At 40.2% G+C, this 20,167-nt stretch overlaps 1 protein-coding gene across 1 annotated transcript in view; it reads right to left on the bottom strand.

Annotated features, from left to right (window-relative positions):
• The window catches only part of LOC124613548 (E3 ubiquitin-protein ligase MYCBP2-like), a 798,425-nt gene that overhangs the window by 640,269 nt on the left and 137,989 nt on the right, over positions 1–20,167 (bottom strand). The window contains exons 13-15 of the mRNA XM_047142259.1: positions 14,984–15,111; positions 13,594–13,797; positions 8,515–8,627 (exon numbers count right to left, since the gene is read on the bottom strand). Coding sequence (XP_046998215.1) covers positions 8,515–8,627; positions 13,594–13,797; positions 14,984–15,111 — 445 coding nt within the window. The remainder of the gene's footprint in view (positions 1–8,514; positions 8,628–13,593; positions 13,798–14,983; positions 15,112–20,167) is intronic.

Raw genomic sequence — 20,167 nt, 5'->3', positions numbered from 1 at the left:
GATTTTTCAATTGTATGTAGTTATATTTCCAGTGCTGATTTCAAATGTGAAAATCGTCTTCCTCTCCTGCTGCAATTTTCAAACAATTCAGTGGCTGCTGTTAATTTTTCATGCCAAAATTAATTCAAAAGAAGTGCTAGCACCAATGTAGCAAAACAAAGATTATCCACTGTTATACATGACAAGTTAAAAGGATATGCTTGCTACACTAGGATTCAAACACAAGAGTCCTAGCTACTGCAGGACAAGAGCTACTGATTAGAATATCTGAGCACACCACATGGACTGTCACATGTCTTAAATTTTCTATGAGCACCACCTCTCATGATGGAAATATATTGGATGTAATGACAACACAAAGACCTGACCTCATTGACAGGACACCAGGAAGATGCACTCATGCCATAAGCGTTTGGCAGAGGCTTCACAGAAACACTTTCAGACTATTTCTCGACTACCCTACTCTTGAACAGCACATGGGAGAAATGAGCACCCAAATATTTGCATGCAAGCTCTTATTTCTCTTATCCCAATCATGGTCACTTCTCTCAATGTAGGTGCGACTCAACAAAATATTTTTGGCAAATGTGTCTAAAATTTCATGGAAAGATCTCACTGCAACTAAAAATAGCTTTCTTGTTTTCATATTCATTGCAATCTCTTGCCTACTTCATTAGAATACAAAACAAGCTAACCTTCTTTTAACTTTGTCCATGTCCTCCATCAATCCTATCTTGTAAGGATCCCATTCTGTGCAGCAAAAACAGAAGAGGATCGATAAGCATATTGTAGGAAGTCTCTGCATCTTCTATGCAATCTACCAATAAAACACAGCCTTCCCCACATTTTTATTTGATGATTATCAATAAAACACAGCCTTCCCCACAACATTTGCTACATAATGGTTCCAATTTAAGTTGTTTGTATTTGTTAGTCCTAACTATTTAGCTGATCAATAACCTTAAAATTTTTGTGTTTATCATGTAACCAAACTTTAAAAGTTACTTTTTTAGTATTTATGTGTAGGACCACATACTTTTCATTATTTTGGATTGACTGCCACTTTTCACACCATGCATATACCTTGTTCAGATCATTTTGCAATTTGTTTTTAATCTTCTGATGGCTATATTAGATGGTAAATGACATCATCATCTGCAAACAATCTATGAGGGCTGCTCAGACTGTTTCCTAAATCACTTATGTAGCTTAAGAACATGAGACACCCTATAATACTTCCTTGGAGAATCACATATATCACTTTGGTTTAACTAGATGCCTTGCCATCAATTACTATGAATCGTGATCTACCTGACAGGAAATCATGAATCCCAGCATGCACAATTGGATTTGAAGCTGCTTGTGAATAATGATGCCAAAAGCCTTCTGGAAATCTAGAAATATTGAATCAACTTGAGATTTGCTATTGATGGCACCAATTACTTAGTGTTAACATATCAACAAAAATAATATACTTGAAAATATAATAATATGGATATGTTGTAATACCAGTTCCCAACTGTGGAATTCTGAGAAACTGGTGTCAAGGGGAAAAATTGATATGACACATGGGGTGAAACACGCACCAAGGTCATGACTATCATGTTGTAGAACATGCTCTAGAACAAGGTACTGTATACATCCACTGTCTATGTCCATTCATCCTAACTGATAACTTGGTGGTAGTATTACCAATAGAAAAGGACAAACAGTGTTCACATAACAGCTGGTATACGATGTGTCGTTTCACAGGTGACTTTCCCTTCGATAGTGTATATTTTGCCAATTACATGGCTAGTACAGATGGTGGTAGGAGAATGCACAGGGCAAGTCTTACAGTGAGGATGGTTGCAGGGGTAGGAGCCATGGGGTAAGGAAATGGGTGCAGAGGAAGCATAGCATCTGACCAGGATACCGCAGAGACTGTGGGCGGGACGGGTAAGGGAGACAAAAAGCTATTCTAGGTGTGGCGGGCAAAATGTCAGATAGAATGCACTTCATTTCAGTGGACACTTTTAGGAAGTCATAGCCATGTCGAAGTAGCTACTTAATACATTCTAGTCCAGAATAATACCGAGTGACAAGACCCCTAGTCCTAAGTTGCTTTTTGGAGGTATCAGTAGTACCAGGATTGGATACAATAGCCCAGGAAATCTGCTCTTGGACTAGACTGGTGGAGTATTATATTCAGTAAAGGTTGAGATGAGAATGGTGATGTACTGCTGTAAGGAGTCTGCATGGGAATGTTTGACAAGGAAAGGTTGGCAACTGTCAAAATATAAGTACTGCTGTCTGTTACTGGGTTTAATGTGAAAAGAAGTGTGCAGCTGACTCTCCTTGGGAATGAGGTCAACAACACGAAAAGTGGCATGGGATTCAAAATAGGATCATGTGAATATTAACTGGGAGACTGTATTTACAGATTCCAAAAATTTCAACAGTTCACCCTCACCATGGGTCCATATGGCACAAATGTTGCCAATGTATCTAAACCAAGCCAGGGGTGGAATGCTTATCAAGTCCAAGAAAGCCCCTTCCAAGTGACCCATGAAAAGGATGGCACAGGAAGGAGCCACCCCAGTTCCCACAGCTGTGCCACTGATCTGTTTCAATGTCAGAGGTAAAGTAGTTGTTAGTAAAGCTGATTAAGGTGAGCAGGAATGAGATCATAGGTTGGAATTGGGTGGACATTGGTTGAGGCAATGTTCAGCAGCAAACAGACCGTGTGCATGGAGAAGATGGCATCAATGGTGACAAACGAGGTATGTGGTTGGAGTGGGATGGGACAGATTTCAGATGATCCAGGAAATGATTGATGTCTTTGATACAGTATAGATTCTTTGTGCTATAGCTTGCAGGTGTTGCTCAACTAAGACAGATTTACGTGCACTGGATGCTTTGAGACCAGCTGGTATGTAAATACTGTTTAGCCTTCTCCATTGGTTTGACTAAATTTCTTTTAATTTCATCAATGATCACAAAGCTTCTGGTCCTTAGACTACTGGTTTCAGTCAGCGATGACCATCTACAGATCTGTTTTGTAACAGGGACTAAAATAACAAAAGCCGTAGTGGCATTGCCACGGAATACACACATTATCAGCTTAGCATCACTGCACATATTTAAAACAAATTGTGTGATGATCCTAAGCTGATTTTGTGTATATTCTGTGACAATGCCATTATGGCTTTATTATATTAGGACATGTTATAAGTCAGATCTGAGGATGGTCATTGCTGACCAAAACTGGTAGTCTAAGGACTGAACGTTTTGTGATCATTAATGGAAATAAAAGAAATGTATTATACACTTCGGTAGTATCTACCACTATTAAATCTCTGCATCGAGCAGCAACGTGCTCCATTATGCACAGTCAAGAAATACATCATTGGCTGCACTTCTCCGTGCGTGGCCCACTGCTAACATTGCACGTCACCTTCGTATACTTATGCTTCAAAACACAGCGACTGGCCACCCATAACACTCAGCGAGTGGTTACCCAGAATATATAGCGACCCCAGCCGCTGGCTCTATTAACTATGGAGCCTCATTTAATGCCACTCCTGACGTCTACAAGTGGGTTCTCATTATACTATGTTGTACTCCTCAATTTGGAAGTGCTACACTGCAGTGGACCTGCTGTTTGATATTGAATTCAGCTGTGTTCTGGATTTAGAATCCAAGTGCTATACTGGAACTTGGACTTCAACATTCACTAGACCTAGTATATCAACAGACTTGTGATTTTCATCAGAATTCTGCATTTTACTTGCACATCCTGGGCATTGGTATAACACCATCAATTTATATAATTTGGCACTTGGTAACAGAATTATTTGTATCAGTGTTGTGTCAATGAATCATAGAACAATGATATATTTATTGTGTTATTCCTAGTTATAACACAATAAAATGACGATGAGCCAGCTACCATCTACATTGGAAGCTCTACTAATGCAGCTTATTCATCAACAGGACAAGAACCAGTAGCTGCTACTGAACACTCTCCAACCACTTCTTCAAAGCTTTTTCTCCCTCTGGTGAGACTTTAGAGGATTAGGAAGCCTATGAATCAGGAGTACTGGAGCATTTCCATGAATTTGAGGTAACTGACACCAGCCTCATGCAATCTTTGTTTCTGTCATGGTCCAAACCTGACATTTACCGGCTACTGTGCAAACTGGCCCACTTATCTAAGCCTTCAGAGCTTACCTTTTCAAATATTTGTTTGTTGCTGACTAAATATTACCAGCGGCATACCCATGTCATTCCCTCCTGGATAGCATTTTACCAATGGAAGAAACAGCCAAACCAGACTCATAAACAATGGGCTGCAGAGTTGCAAGGTTTAGGGTGAAAATATTATTTTGTTCCCCTCAAAGTAAGGAGTCACACGCACAAGAAACGATCAGGGACATGATCATCCAGGGTACTCCAGACAGGGATTTCCAACATGAGGCACTTCAACTTGAAGTCCCATCATTAGACATAGTTTTGGACTTAGCACAAAGCTTCGAAGTGATCTGAGCAGCAGGCAAGAAAATGAAGTCATGGATTGACATGGTAGCCATTAATGTGAACACATGCAAGCCAGCAGCAAATGGCCACACTAATGGCAATTTTGATGTAGCAACTGTACATGCAGGACTCCATATCATTAACCAACAACATCCTCCACCCCGCTCAAGCCGAGCAAACCGGTCTTGGATACCAAAACTATTGCCGTTATGTCTGGATTGTTTTAAAGAACATCAACGTGAAGACTTTCCTGACAGATGGGCCTATTTTCAAAACTGTTCTACCAATGGCCATTTAGCTTACGCATGTCATAAATCCCTGATGTTGGCCCAACACAGCAGATAGTTATTGCAATGGACGCATCTGATACAGGTGTCAGAGTGGTCCTCACACACACATGGAGGTGGATGGCTCTGAGCACCCTGTAGCCTATGCATCGATAACATTGACTGAACCCAATGCAGGTTCTCCCGAACAGAAAATGAAGCACTGGCTATCATCTTCACATTAAAGAAATTCCACGTTTTTGTTTATGGAACAAAGTTACACTTTGTCACAGTCCATAAACCACTGATCTTTTTATTCAATCCAGCAGTGAAGATTCTAGACAGAACTGCTCACTACCTCCAGCAATGGACTTTATTTTTGGAATGCTACCAGTATGAGATTCACTTCTGCAACACAACTCAGAATACCAATGCTGATGCCCAATCCTGCCTTCCATGGGGACCTGATCCAGAGCTCAACAAAGAAGAAATCCTGTGTTTTCACATTGATGAAGAAGTAGATGCTGCTACAGATTCTTTTCCCATTACCAGCTCCCAGTTCGCATATGCAACTGGTAGAGACAAAGTACTCCAACAAGTCCAGAGTCACATACTTCATGGAAGGACCGAACAACAACCTCCCAAGGGTTCAGCTGCATTCTGTAGTTCTTTAATGCCCACCAACAGCTCATGTTGATCGATGGAGTAATTCTACTTGTTTCTGATGAGGGATATCCACGGGTAGTCATTCCTTAGTCTTCTTATTGCACCAAGGTCACTGGGGTTATTCTGAACTAAACTCCTGGCTCATAGGTTTACTTACTGGCTGGGCATGAACTAGGAGATTGATTGACTCAGCCAAACATGTCCATCCTGCCCAAGCCAGCAGGCAGCCCCACGACATTCACTTGCTTCTTGCCCACGATGTGCTCGCCCTTGGAAATGGGTACACATTGATTTTGCCAAGCCAGTGTTTAACACCATATTCTAGACAGTGGTTGACACTTACTCCCGATTTTCTTACATTGTCCGATGTAATGCCATGTCAGCCACAAACACCATCACAGCCTTAGAAAAATTTTTGCGATTGAAGGTCTGCCGGAAGAGCTTGTAACTGACAATGGTCCATAATTCTATAGCCAGGACTTTCATGGTTTCTGTGCCCAGCATGGCATTCACCACATTACAGCGTGCCTCATCTATCCACAATCGAGTGGAGAAGCCGAGAGGATGGTTCACACTTTCAAAACTCAGATGACGAAATATCTCCAGGATCACTCCACCAATGCATCACTAACTTTTGTTGAGCAGTTACATGTCCATACCTGTTGAAGACAAAAGTCCTGTGGAACTTCCCACCGACAGCAGCCCAAGACCCTCTTGCGCTTGCTCATGCCGACGCCATGGCCAGCAACACCACTGCCTGCTTCCAAGTCCCACCCTGGGACCTTGGGTGGGCGAAAGGATTTGACCGGCAACCAGCCTGAATTCCAGTAACAATCGTCCAGCACTGCACTTCATCATTCACTAGGCTTAGTATGTCAATGGACTTGAGATTTCTGCTGGAATTCTGCATTTCACTTGCACTTGCACTTCCTGGACATTGGTACAATCACCATCAATTTATATAATTTTCCAAAAAGCGTTCATCTACAACTTGGTGTTCGGTAACAGAATTATTTGTAACAGTATTGTGTCAATAAACCATAGAATGGTGAAATATTTATTGTGTTATTCCTAGTTATAACAAGTTCCTGGATCACTGTTTTAATCCATGACTATGTCACGACTTCTGAAATTGGTACGACAACCACCAAATCATCAGTTAGGATGAATGGGTATAGACAGATGGTGTACAACACCAACATGATAGTGGTGACCTTGGTGCCTGTTTCACCACATGTGCCATCTGGATTCTTCTCCCTGACACAAGTTTCTTAGAATTCCACAGATGAAAACTGGCGTTACAACATGTCCATGGTTCTTGCAACTCACCTGGCCTCAATTTACATTACTTTCTTCAAACCCAACATTTCTTCTCAGTAACTATTCCTTTCTTCACTCCCTTTTAGTTTTCTGTATATTTTATTTTCTGATCTGTCTATTTTTCTCTGCCTGCTATATCTACACATATAATGTACTTAGCTTTCAATTCTTATTAACTCTTGTGCACTGTTTGGTTAGTAATCTCTGCCTTGCTTATTTCTCTATCATCTTTAAGCTCTCAGGTTCTCAGATGACCAATAGGAAACATGAGAAATGAGCCATGTGTGTGCTTGCTGGGAGGGGGCAGTGGGCTAGCAGGTAGGGCAACTCCCTCTTGTGATCAGTTTTCTGACAGAGCAGACACTCTCCATCCCAGGATGTGTCCTACATAACCCGTTGTTAAGAATATATCTACATTTTCTGTATTTCACTCTTTTATTTCAAACTGCCTCACTTCCAACACCCACACATTGCGCTCACATCTTGAACACTTTATTAGTCATAATCTCGGGAATATTCGGTATAGGAATTTATCCTTGGTAACAACATATCTGTCAAAATTTTTAGTGTTGTGCTCAAAAATCCTATTAATCTACAGTTTGAAAAGTTTGATGGGCAGTATTATATTTGGCATTGTGTGAGTTATCTGCCACTGGAACATTTAGAATTTTGGTTAAACTATTCTTTCCATCTGTTGGCAAATTCATATCATTGTCTTGGTAAAGTGGTATTTCAGTATGTTAGCAACAGTCCAAAAAATTTTATATTTCCTGTTTTAAACGTATTGCTGCTCTTGGGGAGGGGGCAACCCTACTGAGTCTGTGAGATGGTTATTTTCATCCTCATGCAATTTGTGATTTCTATACCCTCTTTTTTCCTTAAGGAGTTCCCTGGTCAGTTTCTGTTTCTCTTTAGAAATAAGTCAGTTTTTCTGTTGGTTTTTGCATAAATTTGTCCCTCATTAACTGTCCATTTTGATTAGTATTCAAGCAATCAATAACAAACCAAGGCTTTTATAGTTGGTATATCTTATCCTAATATTGAACTTTCTTTCACAACTGTCCAGACATTTTTATTATCATGATCTTCATTTTGCATTTTACTTTAATACTGTGCATCTGATCTTCTTTAACATATTGTTTGGATATGTTTGGAGACATTAATTTCATTGCATTTAACTTAAGAGTACCATTTACTACTTTATATAGAACTTGAATCTGGCCTTTACAAGAAAGTGATCTAAATTATGGTCTGCTTCCCTCTGACTTTTATATTTTGTCTGCATTTATGGTGTTCTTGTACTTCAATTATTATACAGTCAATCTGATTTTTAGAAGTGCCAATTCTTGATTTCTATAAATGACAAAAATGTGCACTACTCTTTAGCAGAGGAAGTAATTCAATTGACAAAATGATACTTTAGTGTGTGGATCTCAGTGATATAAAACAGAATGAGGATAAACTGACAAAAATGTCAAAATATATGGGGTTTGGCGATTGAAGAATGTACCTGACAGCAACAGTGCCAATAAGAAAATACATGACTTTTAAAATTTTTTTTGGCTGTGTGTATGTATGTATGTGTGTGTGTGTGTGTGTGTGTGTGTGTGTGTGTGTGTGTGTGTGTGTGTAATAACTGACACAGGAAAAACATCTTGATGTAAAATAGGGTTGAAATATACAGTTTACAGATTTACACAGGTGGACACAATGATACACAGTTATGATTACAAAAGGAACTTGCCTGTGCGACAGTTGATGTTCCGTGACTGGAAGGTAGAACAACACGAGCTGGAAACAGTTGCGCTGTGCGAGTTGCTTCTCGTTCTGCATCACTTCCTCCAGCTTGTTCTTCACCTGTCACCCGAAAAGTACAGTCTTACCATTCAGTAAAGGGATAATCAAAAATTAGAAAAATAACAATAAAATTGTAAACAATGGAAACAGTCATTTCTTGCAGCAACCAAAGATCACAGGTTCACGCCACAGTCTACCACAAAGTTTCAACAGCCATATAAATGTAAGTGTAATGAAATTACAAAACATCGCTCATATGCTTAATTTACCTGCTTTATGGTTGCCAGGTTGCTAAAGAAATAGCTCCCTCTTCTTAGTTTTCAACAATACACATCACAAAAGGGGCCATGAATTCTTTTCTGTAGTAGAAGTTGCTCCCGGGATGTATCTCAATGGAGATGATGCTTGTGTTTGTGTTAACATTTTTCTGAATCAGAAAAGTTACTCCTATCCAAAGCCTCACCTTCAGCCCTATACCCAACTTGAACCATGTTGGACTTGTCAAAGATCTTCTCTCTATCTTCCAATCCCTTCAATGGAAATGTTTCTTTGCCATCAATCCCTCCAACCAAAGCCAACCTAATCCCAATGTTAAACCCTGCCTCTCCCAGTTCATAACGCTATCCAACCATGACTTCCTCCTCCCACATAACCATCCCCCAGTCACCTTCCAGGAATTCCTTACCTCCGATATGGCCTCACCATGCATCCTCAAGTTTCTACCTAAGAAGACACACCTTTTAGCAGAAGAAAGGACAGCTGTAAACAGTCTCAAAACTGATCCTCACCTTATCAAGATAAAGATTTCCCCACTACCTGGAAGGTCTCTGCCAATTGTCTGACTCCTCCACTTATAAACTCTGAGAAAGTGGCTCCATCCCAGAAGTCCAGCAGAACCTTCAATCCCTGCTTAAACCTTTAGGCCCTTCCCAGAACCTCTCTGCTGAATCTGTTTCCAACCTCTTCTCAATGACATCTCACACAATATTCTACATGCTCTCCAAAATTCAAAAACCCAAGAACCCTGGGCATTCCACTGCAATTGGTTGTCGTACCCTCACTGAAAGAATTTTGGCTCTCACTGACTGACACCTCCAACCAACTGCCCTAAATACAGCCTCCCATGTTGAAGATACCAACCACTTCCTTCAACAACTGTACACAAACCCAACCAACCTCTTTACCTCCTGTATCTGTACTTGTCACTGTTGATCCCACTTCCCTACACATCATCATCCCTCATGCCATGGTCTTGCTGCTACTGAACACAATCTTTCCCAAGGTCCTTCAAACTCCAAAACCACCACCTCATTCCTCATGCACATCACTAACTTTATCCTAAAACACACCTACTTCTCCTCTGAAGAGAAAGTATACAGACAAATCTGTGGCACAGCCATGGGCACCCCCATGGCACCCTCTTATGCTAACCCTGTTTATGGGCCATGTAGAGGACACTTTCCTGGCCTCCCAAAACCTCAAACCCTTGGTCTCGTTCAGGTTCAGTGATAATATCTTCATGATCTGGACTCAGGGCCAAGACATCCTATCCTCATTCCTTCGCAGACCCAACACCTTCTCTCCCATCCCATTCACCTGGTCCTCCTCAACCCAGTGCCACATTCCTGGACCTCCTCCTCTCTGAAGGCTCCATCCATACCTCTGCCCAGATTAAACCCACCATCCACCAACAGTACCTGCATTTCAACAGCTGCTATCCCTTACACGCACACGCACACACACACACACACACACACACAAAAACATACAACCTGGCCACCTGTGAGCGGCATATCTGCAGTGACAAGAACTCCTTTGTCCAGTGCAATGAAGATCTCACACAGTTTTTCACAAACAGGCACTATCACCCAGACCAAGTCTGCAAAAAGATTTCCCACACAGTATCCCCCCACACACTCCCAGTCCTCCCACTACCCTCAAGAACCACTAAAAAGGAGCACTCCCTTTAAAACCCAGTATAAGCCCAGATTGGAACAAAACAACTGAATCACATCCTTCATCAGGGTTTTGATGATCTATCATCACGCCTTGAAATGATGGACATTCTACGCAAGATCCTTCCCACCACTCATAAAGCACCAAAGTCCTTACCTAAGCCACTACCAATCTCAAGGATCATATCTGTGTGGAAGATTCAGTACAAGACCTGCCCAATGCACCCAGCCAGCACTTCCTATTCCAGTCCTGTCCCAGGCTTATCCTATCTCATCGGAGACTGGCCGAGTGATGAAAACAGTCTACATCTACATCTACATTTATACTCCACAAGCCACCCAACGGTGTGTGGCGGAGGGCACATGTCATATGCCAGCTGTGCTGACACATGTTGGTATGACTGCAAAACAGCTGTCCACCAGGATGACTGGCCACCGCCAAACTGCAGCCAAGAGCAAAGCAGACTACCTTGTGGCACAAAATGCAGCTGAACATAACTGCTAGATTTCAACAGCTGCTTCAGAACCTGGACCATCTATATCCTCCCCTTCACCAGCAGATTTTCTGAAATGTGCAGATGGGAGTTATCCTTACAACACATTCTCTACTCCTAGCATTATCTCAGCCTCAACCTATGATAACCTACTGTCTCCACACCCTCCACTCAACAGGTTCCACTCCCTCCGTTCTCTCACCTCACCTGCTCTCAGTTCACTTCCCCTTACACTCACTGTGTGCTGCTCTCTGCTAACACACCCAACAGTCTTTACCCCTCTCTTCTCCTCTCCTCACCCCCCCCCCCCCCCCCACACACACTCATACAAACTCCTGACACTCCATCTGACAGCATTGTCTTGATGTCTGATGCCTTCTAGTCCCTGCATGCTCTGCCAGGTAGCGCTAATTCTTCTCTCCCCCCTCTCATACCCTACTACCCCACCCCCTTCCCTGCCACTCTGGTGTGGCCCTCCACTCAGTAGTAGTTGGCATTCCTACTATGCGGCTATTGGCAGCGGACAGTTTCCACCAACATGCAGTGGTTGGAGCTCTTGCACTGACTGGCCTGATCACATGTTATGAGTTACTAAGTACAATAATTTCATACAAATGAAGATGTGATTTTAAGACCCCAAAACAGGTTGTGGTTTGAATGAATAGTTACTACAACTGAAGTGGATCTCTCTCTAAATTAATTACAGGCTGTGATAAGTAAAGCATGTGGCAGACTTCAGTCCACTGTCAGGGTTCTGAGAAAGCATAGTCAGTTTACAAAGGAGACTGCTCACAATACATTTGTCTGACTTAACGTAGAACATTGTTCAAGTGTGCAGGACTTATGCCAAATTGGACTAACAAGGAATACTGAATGTGTACAAAGAAGTGTAGCACGAATGGTCACAGGGTTTTCTGATCCATGGGAGAGTAACACAGAAATGCTGAAACATCTGAACTGGCAGATGTTTGAAGAAAGATGCCAACCATACCACAAAAAAGCATACTTACAAAGTTTCAGAATCAATGTTAGTGAGGAGACGAGGAATATAATACACCCTCCTTTGTATCATAGGGACTGCAAAAAAAGACACAATTATGCTAATTACAGCACACAGAGAGGCATTTCAGGGGTCATTCTTATGCATTCTACACAAAAATGGAACACAAAGAAACCGTAATATGTGGTATCATGGAGACTGCCCTCTGACATCCACTTTGCATTCTACAGCGATCTGCAGAATATGAATGTAGAAGCAGATGCAGAGGAGAACGTAGATGCAGAAACCTTGTCTTAAAGTATTTCAATTGCAGCTGAAAGAGACTAATAATGTGGCATCTCTACTGTGCATTACTCACTTGTTTTATTATATTTATCATATTCAACACTCTTCAACCTCCCCCCACCCCATTCTCCCTTCTGTACCAGAAAACAATCAGTCGTCCAAGAAAAGAAGAAAAGCAAGGTTGTCAAAAGGTTAATTCACTAGACTCACTTTCACATGGAGCAAGGTTCAAATCCCTGTCCAGCCATTCAGATTTTTATTTCCCTATATCAGTTATATTATATGCCACGCTGGTTCCTCTGAAAGGACATGGCCAATTGACCTCTCCAATAATGTCCAATCTGAAGTTGTGTTCAGTTTCTGGTGACCTAACCTTCACCAGAATACAAAACCATAATCTTCCTATTTTTCTTCTTCCTTTTATTGGTAGATTGTCCTTTTGCCTCATTTATGTCATCTGATATTATGTCATGATATGTGACAATATGTTACAGTAGTTTAACATACTGTACTTCTCTACTCCTGAGGTAACTGCTCTAAGTAGCAATGTCCACTGATAAGCTGTCTGTTACAATGAGTAGAGTACTAGTGCGCAACCCCATAACTGAGTGCAAGGTCCCTGTTATTTGCTCAAGGAATTACTGAACATAAAACAAAGATGGGGTGATGGGAGTTCAGTCCTTTGAAGGAACCACTCTACCTTATGATAAAAGACATAATGAACTACAATGTGTATATGTGTATTGTGCTGTTAATATCCTCTTCACTGGTAACTGTTAAGCAGACACAGTTAATTTTATGGATGTTACTGCATCTTATCATGCCATCAAAAATTACAGTAATTCAATTATTTGGATTAGTGGTGCCAGTTATGGACTTGCATGCATGAACAAGTACAGTGTGACACAGGTCTCAGAGGTTGCACATTAATATGTGTTTTGACTTAGCCTACATTTACCTTGTCAGTATACATTTCATTTTGAAACTGAGGGTATATACTGTCTTTACAGTTTAATCAAAGAAGCCAATACCCCAATTCATTGTAACATACTATGTTTCAACCCCATCTCAAACTTACTGAATCACTTGGAGCGTTTGCAATAATAGAATGCTAACACCACCAGCAAACTCAGCTCATGACTCCTACAATTTACACAAGACACGTACAGACAGGACTTCCTGAGCTGCCAGAGATAGCATCACTTGCAATACTAATAAGAATGTGACCTTTAAGGAATGCAATGGAAGCTGTAAACTCGATTCATGATTGGTGAACAGTGCTGTCCACTAACCTGCAATTGATGCATGGGTAGTTCTAAGCCCAGCTGGAGAAACAGAGACAGATGGGCCGGGGGATACTCTTGAGCCTAAACCTTTCGTGCGAGAACTGCTTGCTGAACTAGAGACCAATCCATGCTGTTTGCCAGATTGTTTACTCCTTTGCCGTCGACGACGTTCTTCTAAACGCTGCTGCAGTTGCACTCCTTGTCGACCTGCTGTGGGAAAACATATTTAATGTGAATTATAAAATTTTAAGTAAACTTAATCAATTAAATATCGAACAACTCAGGATGACACTTTTTATATGAAACTCTTTGGGTAGAACTTCATGTCTAATGACAATCAATTTATAGGAATAGAACCGATTTTATTCAAACTTTCCAAACCACTTCTCATAACGTGAAAGGTAAAATTACGTAGGGATTACATGACTGTTTTGAAAAGTTCAGATTATTGCATACAGAATGAAGACATAACAATAATGTTCTTTCACATTCAAAACTTTTTTCCCAAAATTACAAACTTATTTAATAATGTGCATAAATAGTTTTAATTTATCCATAATTGATGAGAGTAATCTTAATTGCAAGAATATACATTTGACAGAGATTAAAATCTAAAAACACATAATAATATCAAACTTAAGTTTATTTTATCTTTGGAAGTTAGGATCAGAGATAGTTTGTACGAACAGATGTTATAACAGAGTGATTTAGTGAAAGTATTGCTCTGCTATAGTACTCAATATATTTATGGGATGCAGTACGATATAACAGAGTGATTTTGTAAAAGTATTGCTCTGCTACAGTACTCAATATATTTACGGGATGCAGTACTTAAAGGTATTACACAGACTGTAATACACTGTCACTTTCTCTTTCGCAGTTTCCTGCAACTGGAACTTTCACACAGCCATGCAGCACATAAAAATTTCATGGTAAACCTTGTATCCATTTCTTAAGTGAAAATTGTGGACAACAGGCTTACACAATCTGCTTGACTTAGTAAAACTGGATTAAATGGACTAACAGCATCTTTTATGATGCCAGTAATCATATTTGGTGCTTGCCACTTATTTTAAACTCCTAGACAATTATACAACTAATTTAACAATGGAACAGAGTTACGATATTTTACTGTGACTATAATGGAGAAATCTTCACACCCGAAACATAGTTTTCATTACTGTCCTATATACCAATCAAATGTGCCAAGAAAACACAAGAAAGGCACAATCATTTTGGAAATACATGTCATCTAAAAGGAGCAATGAATGTTTTTTATTAATGCAAAAGGCGTGGAGAACTGAGAGAAACATCTCTAATGGAAAAGAACATTGTTTGGCAAGGGGGGGAAAGTTCTGATCATCACCTCCAAAGATAAGATCTAGCCTCATCATACCAGCTAGATCGCCTGCTCCACTTGGACCTAGGATGGCTAGTTCTGAATTGTCCACATTCTCTCGCGCACATATGCGGCAACAGCCACATTCAGCACAACCTGAGTCTCCCTCACCACAACCACATTCTCTGAAAGAATACCAAATACATCACAACAATGCAAGTTATTGAAATATCATTATAGTATGTAAATGTTTTAATACAGTAGAAATCTATCTATAAAAGAACTCTATTTTTCCGCATTTTAGTGAAACAAGTGAAATTTAAGAGTATTATTTTAACTAAACCAGAGTGTTTCTGCTTAAAATAATAGCAATTTAATCAATCATATGTAACAAATATCAGATAAATGAATCAAAAAATACTAAATTCTAATTTACAAACAAATTTTAAAAATCAGTTTACTTTTCTCCAGTTTTTAGTGGATATAGTTGCACTCACTTCCATTTAAATTAGTTCTCATTATGTAAGGAAATTAGTTTCATCATGCTTCCATTATTTTTCACAAATACCATGGCCTTGTTCATCAATAATCAGATCTAATGCTGCTACATAGTTTTCACATTGGGTGAAGCAGTACGCTTCCCATTGTGCACGGTTCGTAGGAACACAATCATATAGCGACATTTGTAACAATTTGTGTTTTTTCTTCATAAAATGAAATTATTTCATGAAACTGCACACAGTAGTGTTTCAACAAATTTACTTCATCAGAAGTTTGTTGGAATATTGCATTAAGACAATCCTGTAATGCAGCTGATAAGCCAGAGGATTTCTTTATCAAATTGTGCTGAGAAAGCTTGTGTTCTCAGCCAGTTAAATATTCATAAAACAAGCAATGTCTTGGAGAATGACCAGGTCAGCCTGGAACTACTGACGTCGATTTTTGTGCATTTTTCAGTTCGGTTACTGAATGAATTCAATTCACTTTTTCCATGTGGTACTCTCTCTGTAATGTTAATTCCATGGCAATCATAATCCAATCTTAGTTACAGCAAAGTTACAATGTCTAAATATAAGGCTCACTAACCACCAACAGTCCCTGCATTTTGAAAGCTGTCACCCCTTCCATGCCAAAACATTGCTCCCCTACAACCTTGCCACACATGGACAGCATATCTGCAGTGATGAGAACTCCATTTCCCATTATACAGCTCGCACAGACCTACACAGGCAGACTGGCACTACCGCACCCCTCCTCCCTCCATACTTAGTCCGCAAACTGATTTATTTTCCACACAATATTCCCCCCCCCCCCCCCCCCCCCCCTCCCGTCTTCTAATCCTCCAACCACTCCCCAAGAATCAGATGCAAAAGAATACTCACCTCATTCCCCAGTACCAACCCAGATTGAAAGAACTGATCTGTGACATCATGCCCAGGTAAGGAACATCCTATCTAATCTCCTTCCCACTCCTCTGAAAGTGGTGTCCCTTCTCTATGCCACTCTCACTTCCAACACAGTGTCCTAGTAGCCATAACTTTACAGAAGATCCATGTGTGAGACTAGTAGGATTTACCTATCCAGCACATCTGACACCAGTTCTGTAGTAAGTTTATCCTACACCATCATCAGAAGCAGGACCACTTGCAGAAGCAGCCACTTCATGTATCAGCTCTGCTGCAACTTCTGCACAGCACTATATATGGGCATGACCACTAATTAGCTGTCCATTGGAATGAATGGTCACTGCCAAACTGTGGCCAAAATCAGAAGTGACCATCCAGTGGCAGAACTCGCTGCAGAGCACAACATGATCAAGTTCAATGGCTGCTTCATAACCAGCGCCATCTAGATCCTTCCCTCCATCACCAGCTTTTCTTAACTACGCAGATGGGAGTTAACTTTACAGTACATCCTTCATTCGTATAACCCTCCTGTCCTCTGTCTCCATTAACCCATTCCTTCACACAGTCCATCTGCTGAATTGCAATCCCGGCAGCATTGTGTGTCTAGCTAGCACAAGGTAGGACTCTAGCTTGTCAAAGGATTTCTTCTGAAAACTAAAGAAGTTGTCATTCTCTCTCATGTGCCTGTCAACAACTGAATGCCTCTGCTATTCTACGAGTATGATCTTTTACTCGCTGTCTGGACTTCTACTCCCCTGTTGAGCACAAAGCAGTGAGGGACCTATCATGCAGTTTTTTTCAGCTTATTTGTCAGAATATGAAACACTGATTTTCATGGAATCCCTATAGCCTTAGAACTTTTCTCACATGTTGCATGTTGATGAAATAATTTCATTGTGGAGTTCCCCATGGTACATTTTTTGTAACAATATAGCTCATTACCCATAGCCATCTCAACTTAACATTTGTACTCCTCTAGGCATTACACAGTGTGTCGTGGAGGATACATAGTAAAACAAAATTATTTCCCATTATTTCCCACTCTTTGTATTCCATTTTTGGTGGTTATAAATTCAGAACAATCATTGGTAGCCCTCTGTATAGGATTGAATTTCTCTAATTTTACTATCATGGTCATTACAGTAGATGTAACCTACTGCAGGGGAGTACATAGTATTACCATCATAGTTTGTAGTTATGACACTGTGAACTCTCTATCCCACACTACAAGGGCACCTCAGACAGACAGTACTATTACCTGAAAATTACTGGAAAAAATCAGTGACTCTGACTGTCTCCCTATCTGCAGGTTCCTACAGATGTTTTCCCCACAAAACAGCCCCTCTGTTGCAGCTATGATGTAGTTTTAGTGGAGTAGCAACTGACAACATAGAAGAAAAACACACTCTGTAGACCACTAGACATATTCTGAAAAAAACTCTTCATAATCATATAATGTGATCATGTCCTTTACAAAAGCTGTGTATGTAGTAATAAATCCTAGTTTTCCACTCACTGCTGAGTCTCAGGGTCCACACTCACCATCAGTTTAGAAATATGTGGAGAAGTTGCTAATCATGTCAGTAAAATTCATTTAACATCTTGCCATAAAGTGGTTTCTTGAAAATATGAAATTCAATTCAATTTTCTTAACATGAAAAGAATCTGACACCATGTGAAAGTGTATTTTGACATTACACAAGAAACAGTTGATAAAGTTTACAGTGCTTCAGCTACTAGACAAAATTTAAATTTTGAAACTCAGCAGATTCTAAGTCCATCTGCTAAGCTAGATCACTCATAGCATTCCCATTTGCATCTCTGCCATGACCTGATAATTTTTTAATGTTCAGGGATCTTTTTGTGAGTGAAACTCACTGATAGTATCACCCAAGTCTACAAAACATAGGCACAGGAATGATTTAAAGATGCAGTAAGGTTGGCTGTGGGCTCTGAAAGGGCTTGTACAGACTTAGTTTCAGCTAGAGTAATAACTTTACATTTTTCAATTACTACACATGACAACAAATTTCTATGCACTATAATACATCAAAATATCTATACCGAGAGCTTAAAATGAAGGATATTTAATCTAAACGGGTTTTTAAATATTTTGTGTAAATTTTTAACTTTATCACAACTTGGTCAAATGGAAAGATATTTCTGAATAAGCATGCTGTATATGAAAGAAATATTATTCCAGAATGAAATTTTCACTCTGCAGCGGAGTGTACGCTGATATGAAACTTCCTGGCAGATTAAGACTGTGTGCTGGGCCGAGACTCAAACTCGGGACCTTTGCCTTTTGCGGGCAAGTGCTCTACCATCTGAGCCGCCCAAGCATGACTCACACCACATCACACAGTTTTAATCTGCCAGAAAGTTTCATATCAGCGCACATTTCACTGCAGAGTGAAAATTTCATTCTGAAAACATCCTCCAGGCTGTGGTGAGCCATGTCTTGGCAATATCCTTTCTTCCAGAGGTGCTAGTTCTGCAGCATCACAGGAGAGCTTCTGTGAAGTTTGGAAGGTAGGAGACGAGGTACAGGCGGAACTAAAGCTGTGAGGATGGGGTGTAAGTTGTGCTTGGGTAGCTCAGACGGTAGAGCACCTGCCCGTGAAAGGCAAAGGTCCCAAGTTCGAGTCTCGGTCCAGCACACAGTTTTAATCTGCCAGGAAGTTTCAGAAACATTATTATTGAGTTGCAGTTCTCTAATATCATTCCTTAGCAGTTCATAAACTCATTTCTGCCTGCTGTTCCAAATAAACCATTATTTTGTGATGGTACATTGTTGGTTCAGTGTGCGTTATAATGTCTTCAGACCAAATGCCTATTTTTTCACCTGGCCCATCACTACTATCAACAACTTTGGCAGATGAATAAAAAGCAATGAATTTTGTCAACTCAAACTGTCATTTTAAAATAAAAATCTTCATTTCTTTCCAGTTATTCTACCAATCTACCAGTGATGAAGTTCCAATACCAAATTCAACAACAATAGTTTTCAATAATTCTCCTTTGTCCATCTTATCCAGTGCAACTACATTTGTGTCCATGGGCACTACCACCTTCTATCTTGTTTATGTCATTATATACTTGCAACAAATGGGACAATACAGTACTGGCTAATTTGGTAAGTGATACTGTGTCATAATCCATGTATGGTGGTTTGACTTTAATTTTTAATCTTCATTGTCATCAGCTGTTGCAGCTATTTCTTGCGGAGTATCAAATATGTACAGATAATGTACTAAGAAAAAAAAGGAAAAATCCATTCTGGATGAACTGGAGATCTACATCAATGAGGGATGGATAAGCATGGTTCTGCCAAGGAAACAAGAAAGGAAGGAAGATTAGAGTTCAATGCAGTTGTTAAATATGGAGCACAAGCTCAAATTAAAAAAGGATGGAGGAAATCATTCATGCCCTTTCCAAAAGCAGCCATCCTGGTATTTACCTGGAGCAATTAAGGGAAATGATGAAAAACCTAAATCCGTATAGTCAGACATGGGTTTGAACCATTGCCCTCCAGTGTGCTAACTGCTGCACCGCCTCACTAGGTTTCTATAAAGGAATTGATTCAGGATGAGTAGTGGTGGGACGTGGTGTCATGAATGAGAATACCAAATCAATCAATGATGCAGCAATTGCACACAACAACTTCAGAGAAATTATGAGTTTACAAGTCAGAAGAGTGGCAAACACGGACTCTGATCCCTCTGATCATTACCTCACCAAAAGCAAAATCAGGCCAACATCAAACAGTATGAATTAGATGACCATGGTGATATCAAAGTTCAATATGAGAAAATTAAAATTACCAAGCATCAAA

The sequence above is a fragment of the Schistocerca americana genome, chromosome 4 (assembly GCF_021461395.2).
Source record: "Schistocerca americana isolate TAMUIC-IGC-003095 chromosome 4, iqSchAmer2.1, whole genome shotgun sequence".
Taxonomy (NCBI): domain Eukaryota; kingdom Metazoa; phylum Arthropoda; class Insecta; order Orthoptera; family Acrididae; genus Schistocerca; species Schistocerca americana.
This window is presented reverse-complemented; position numbering and strand designations above follow the sequence as displayed.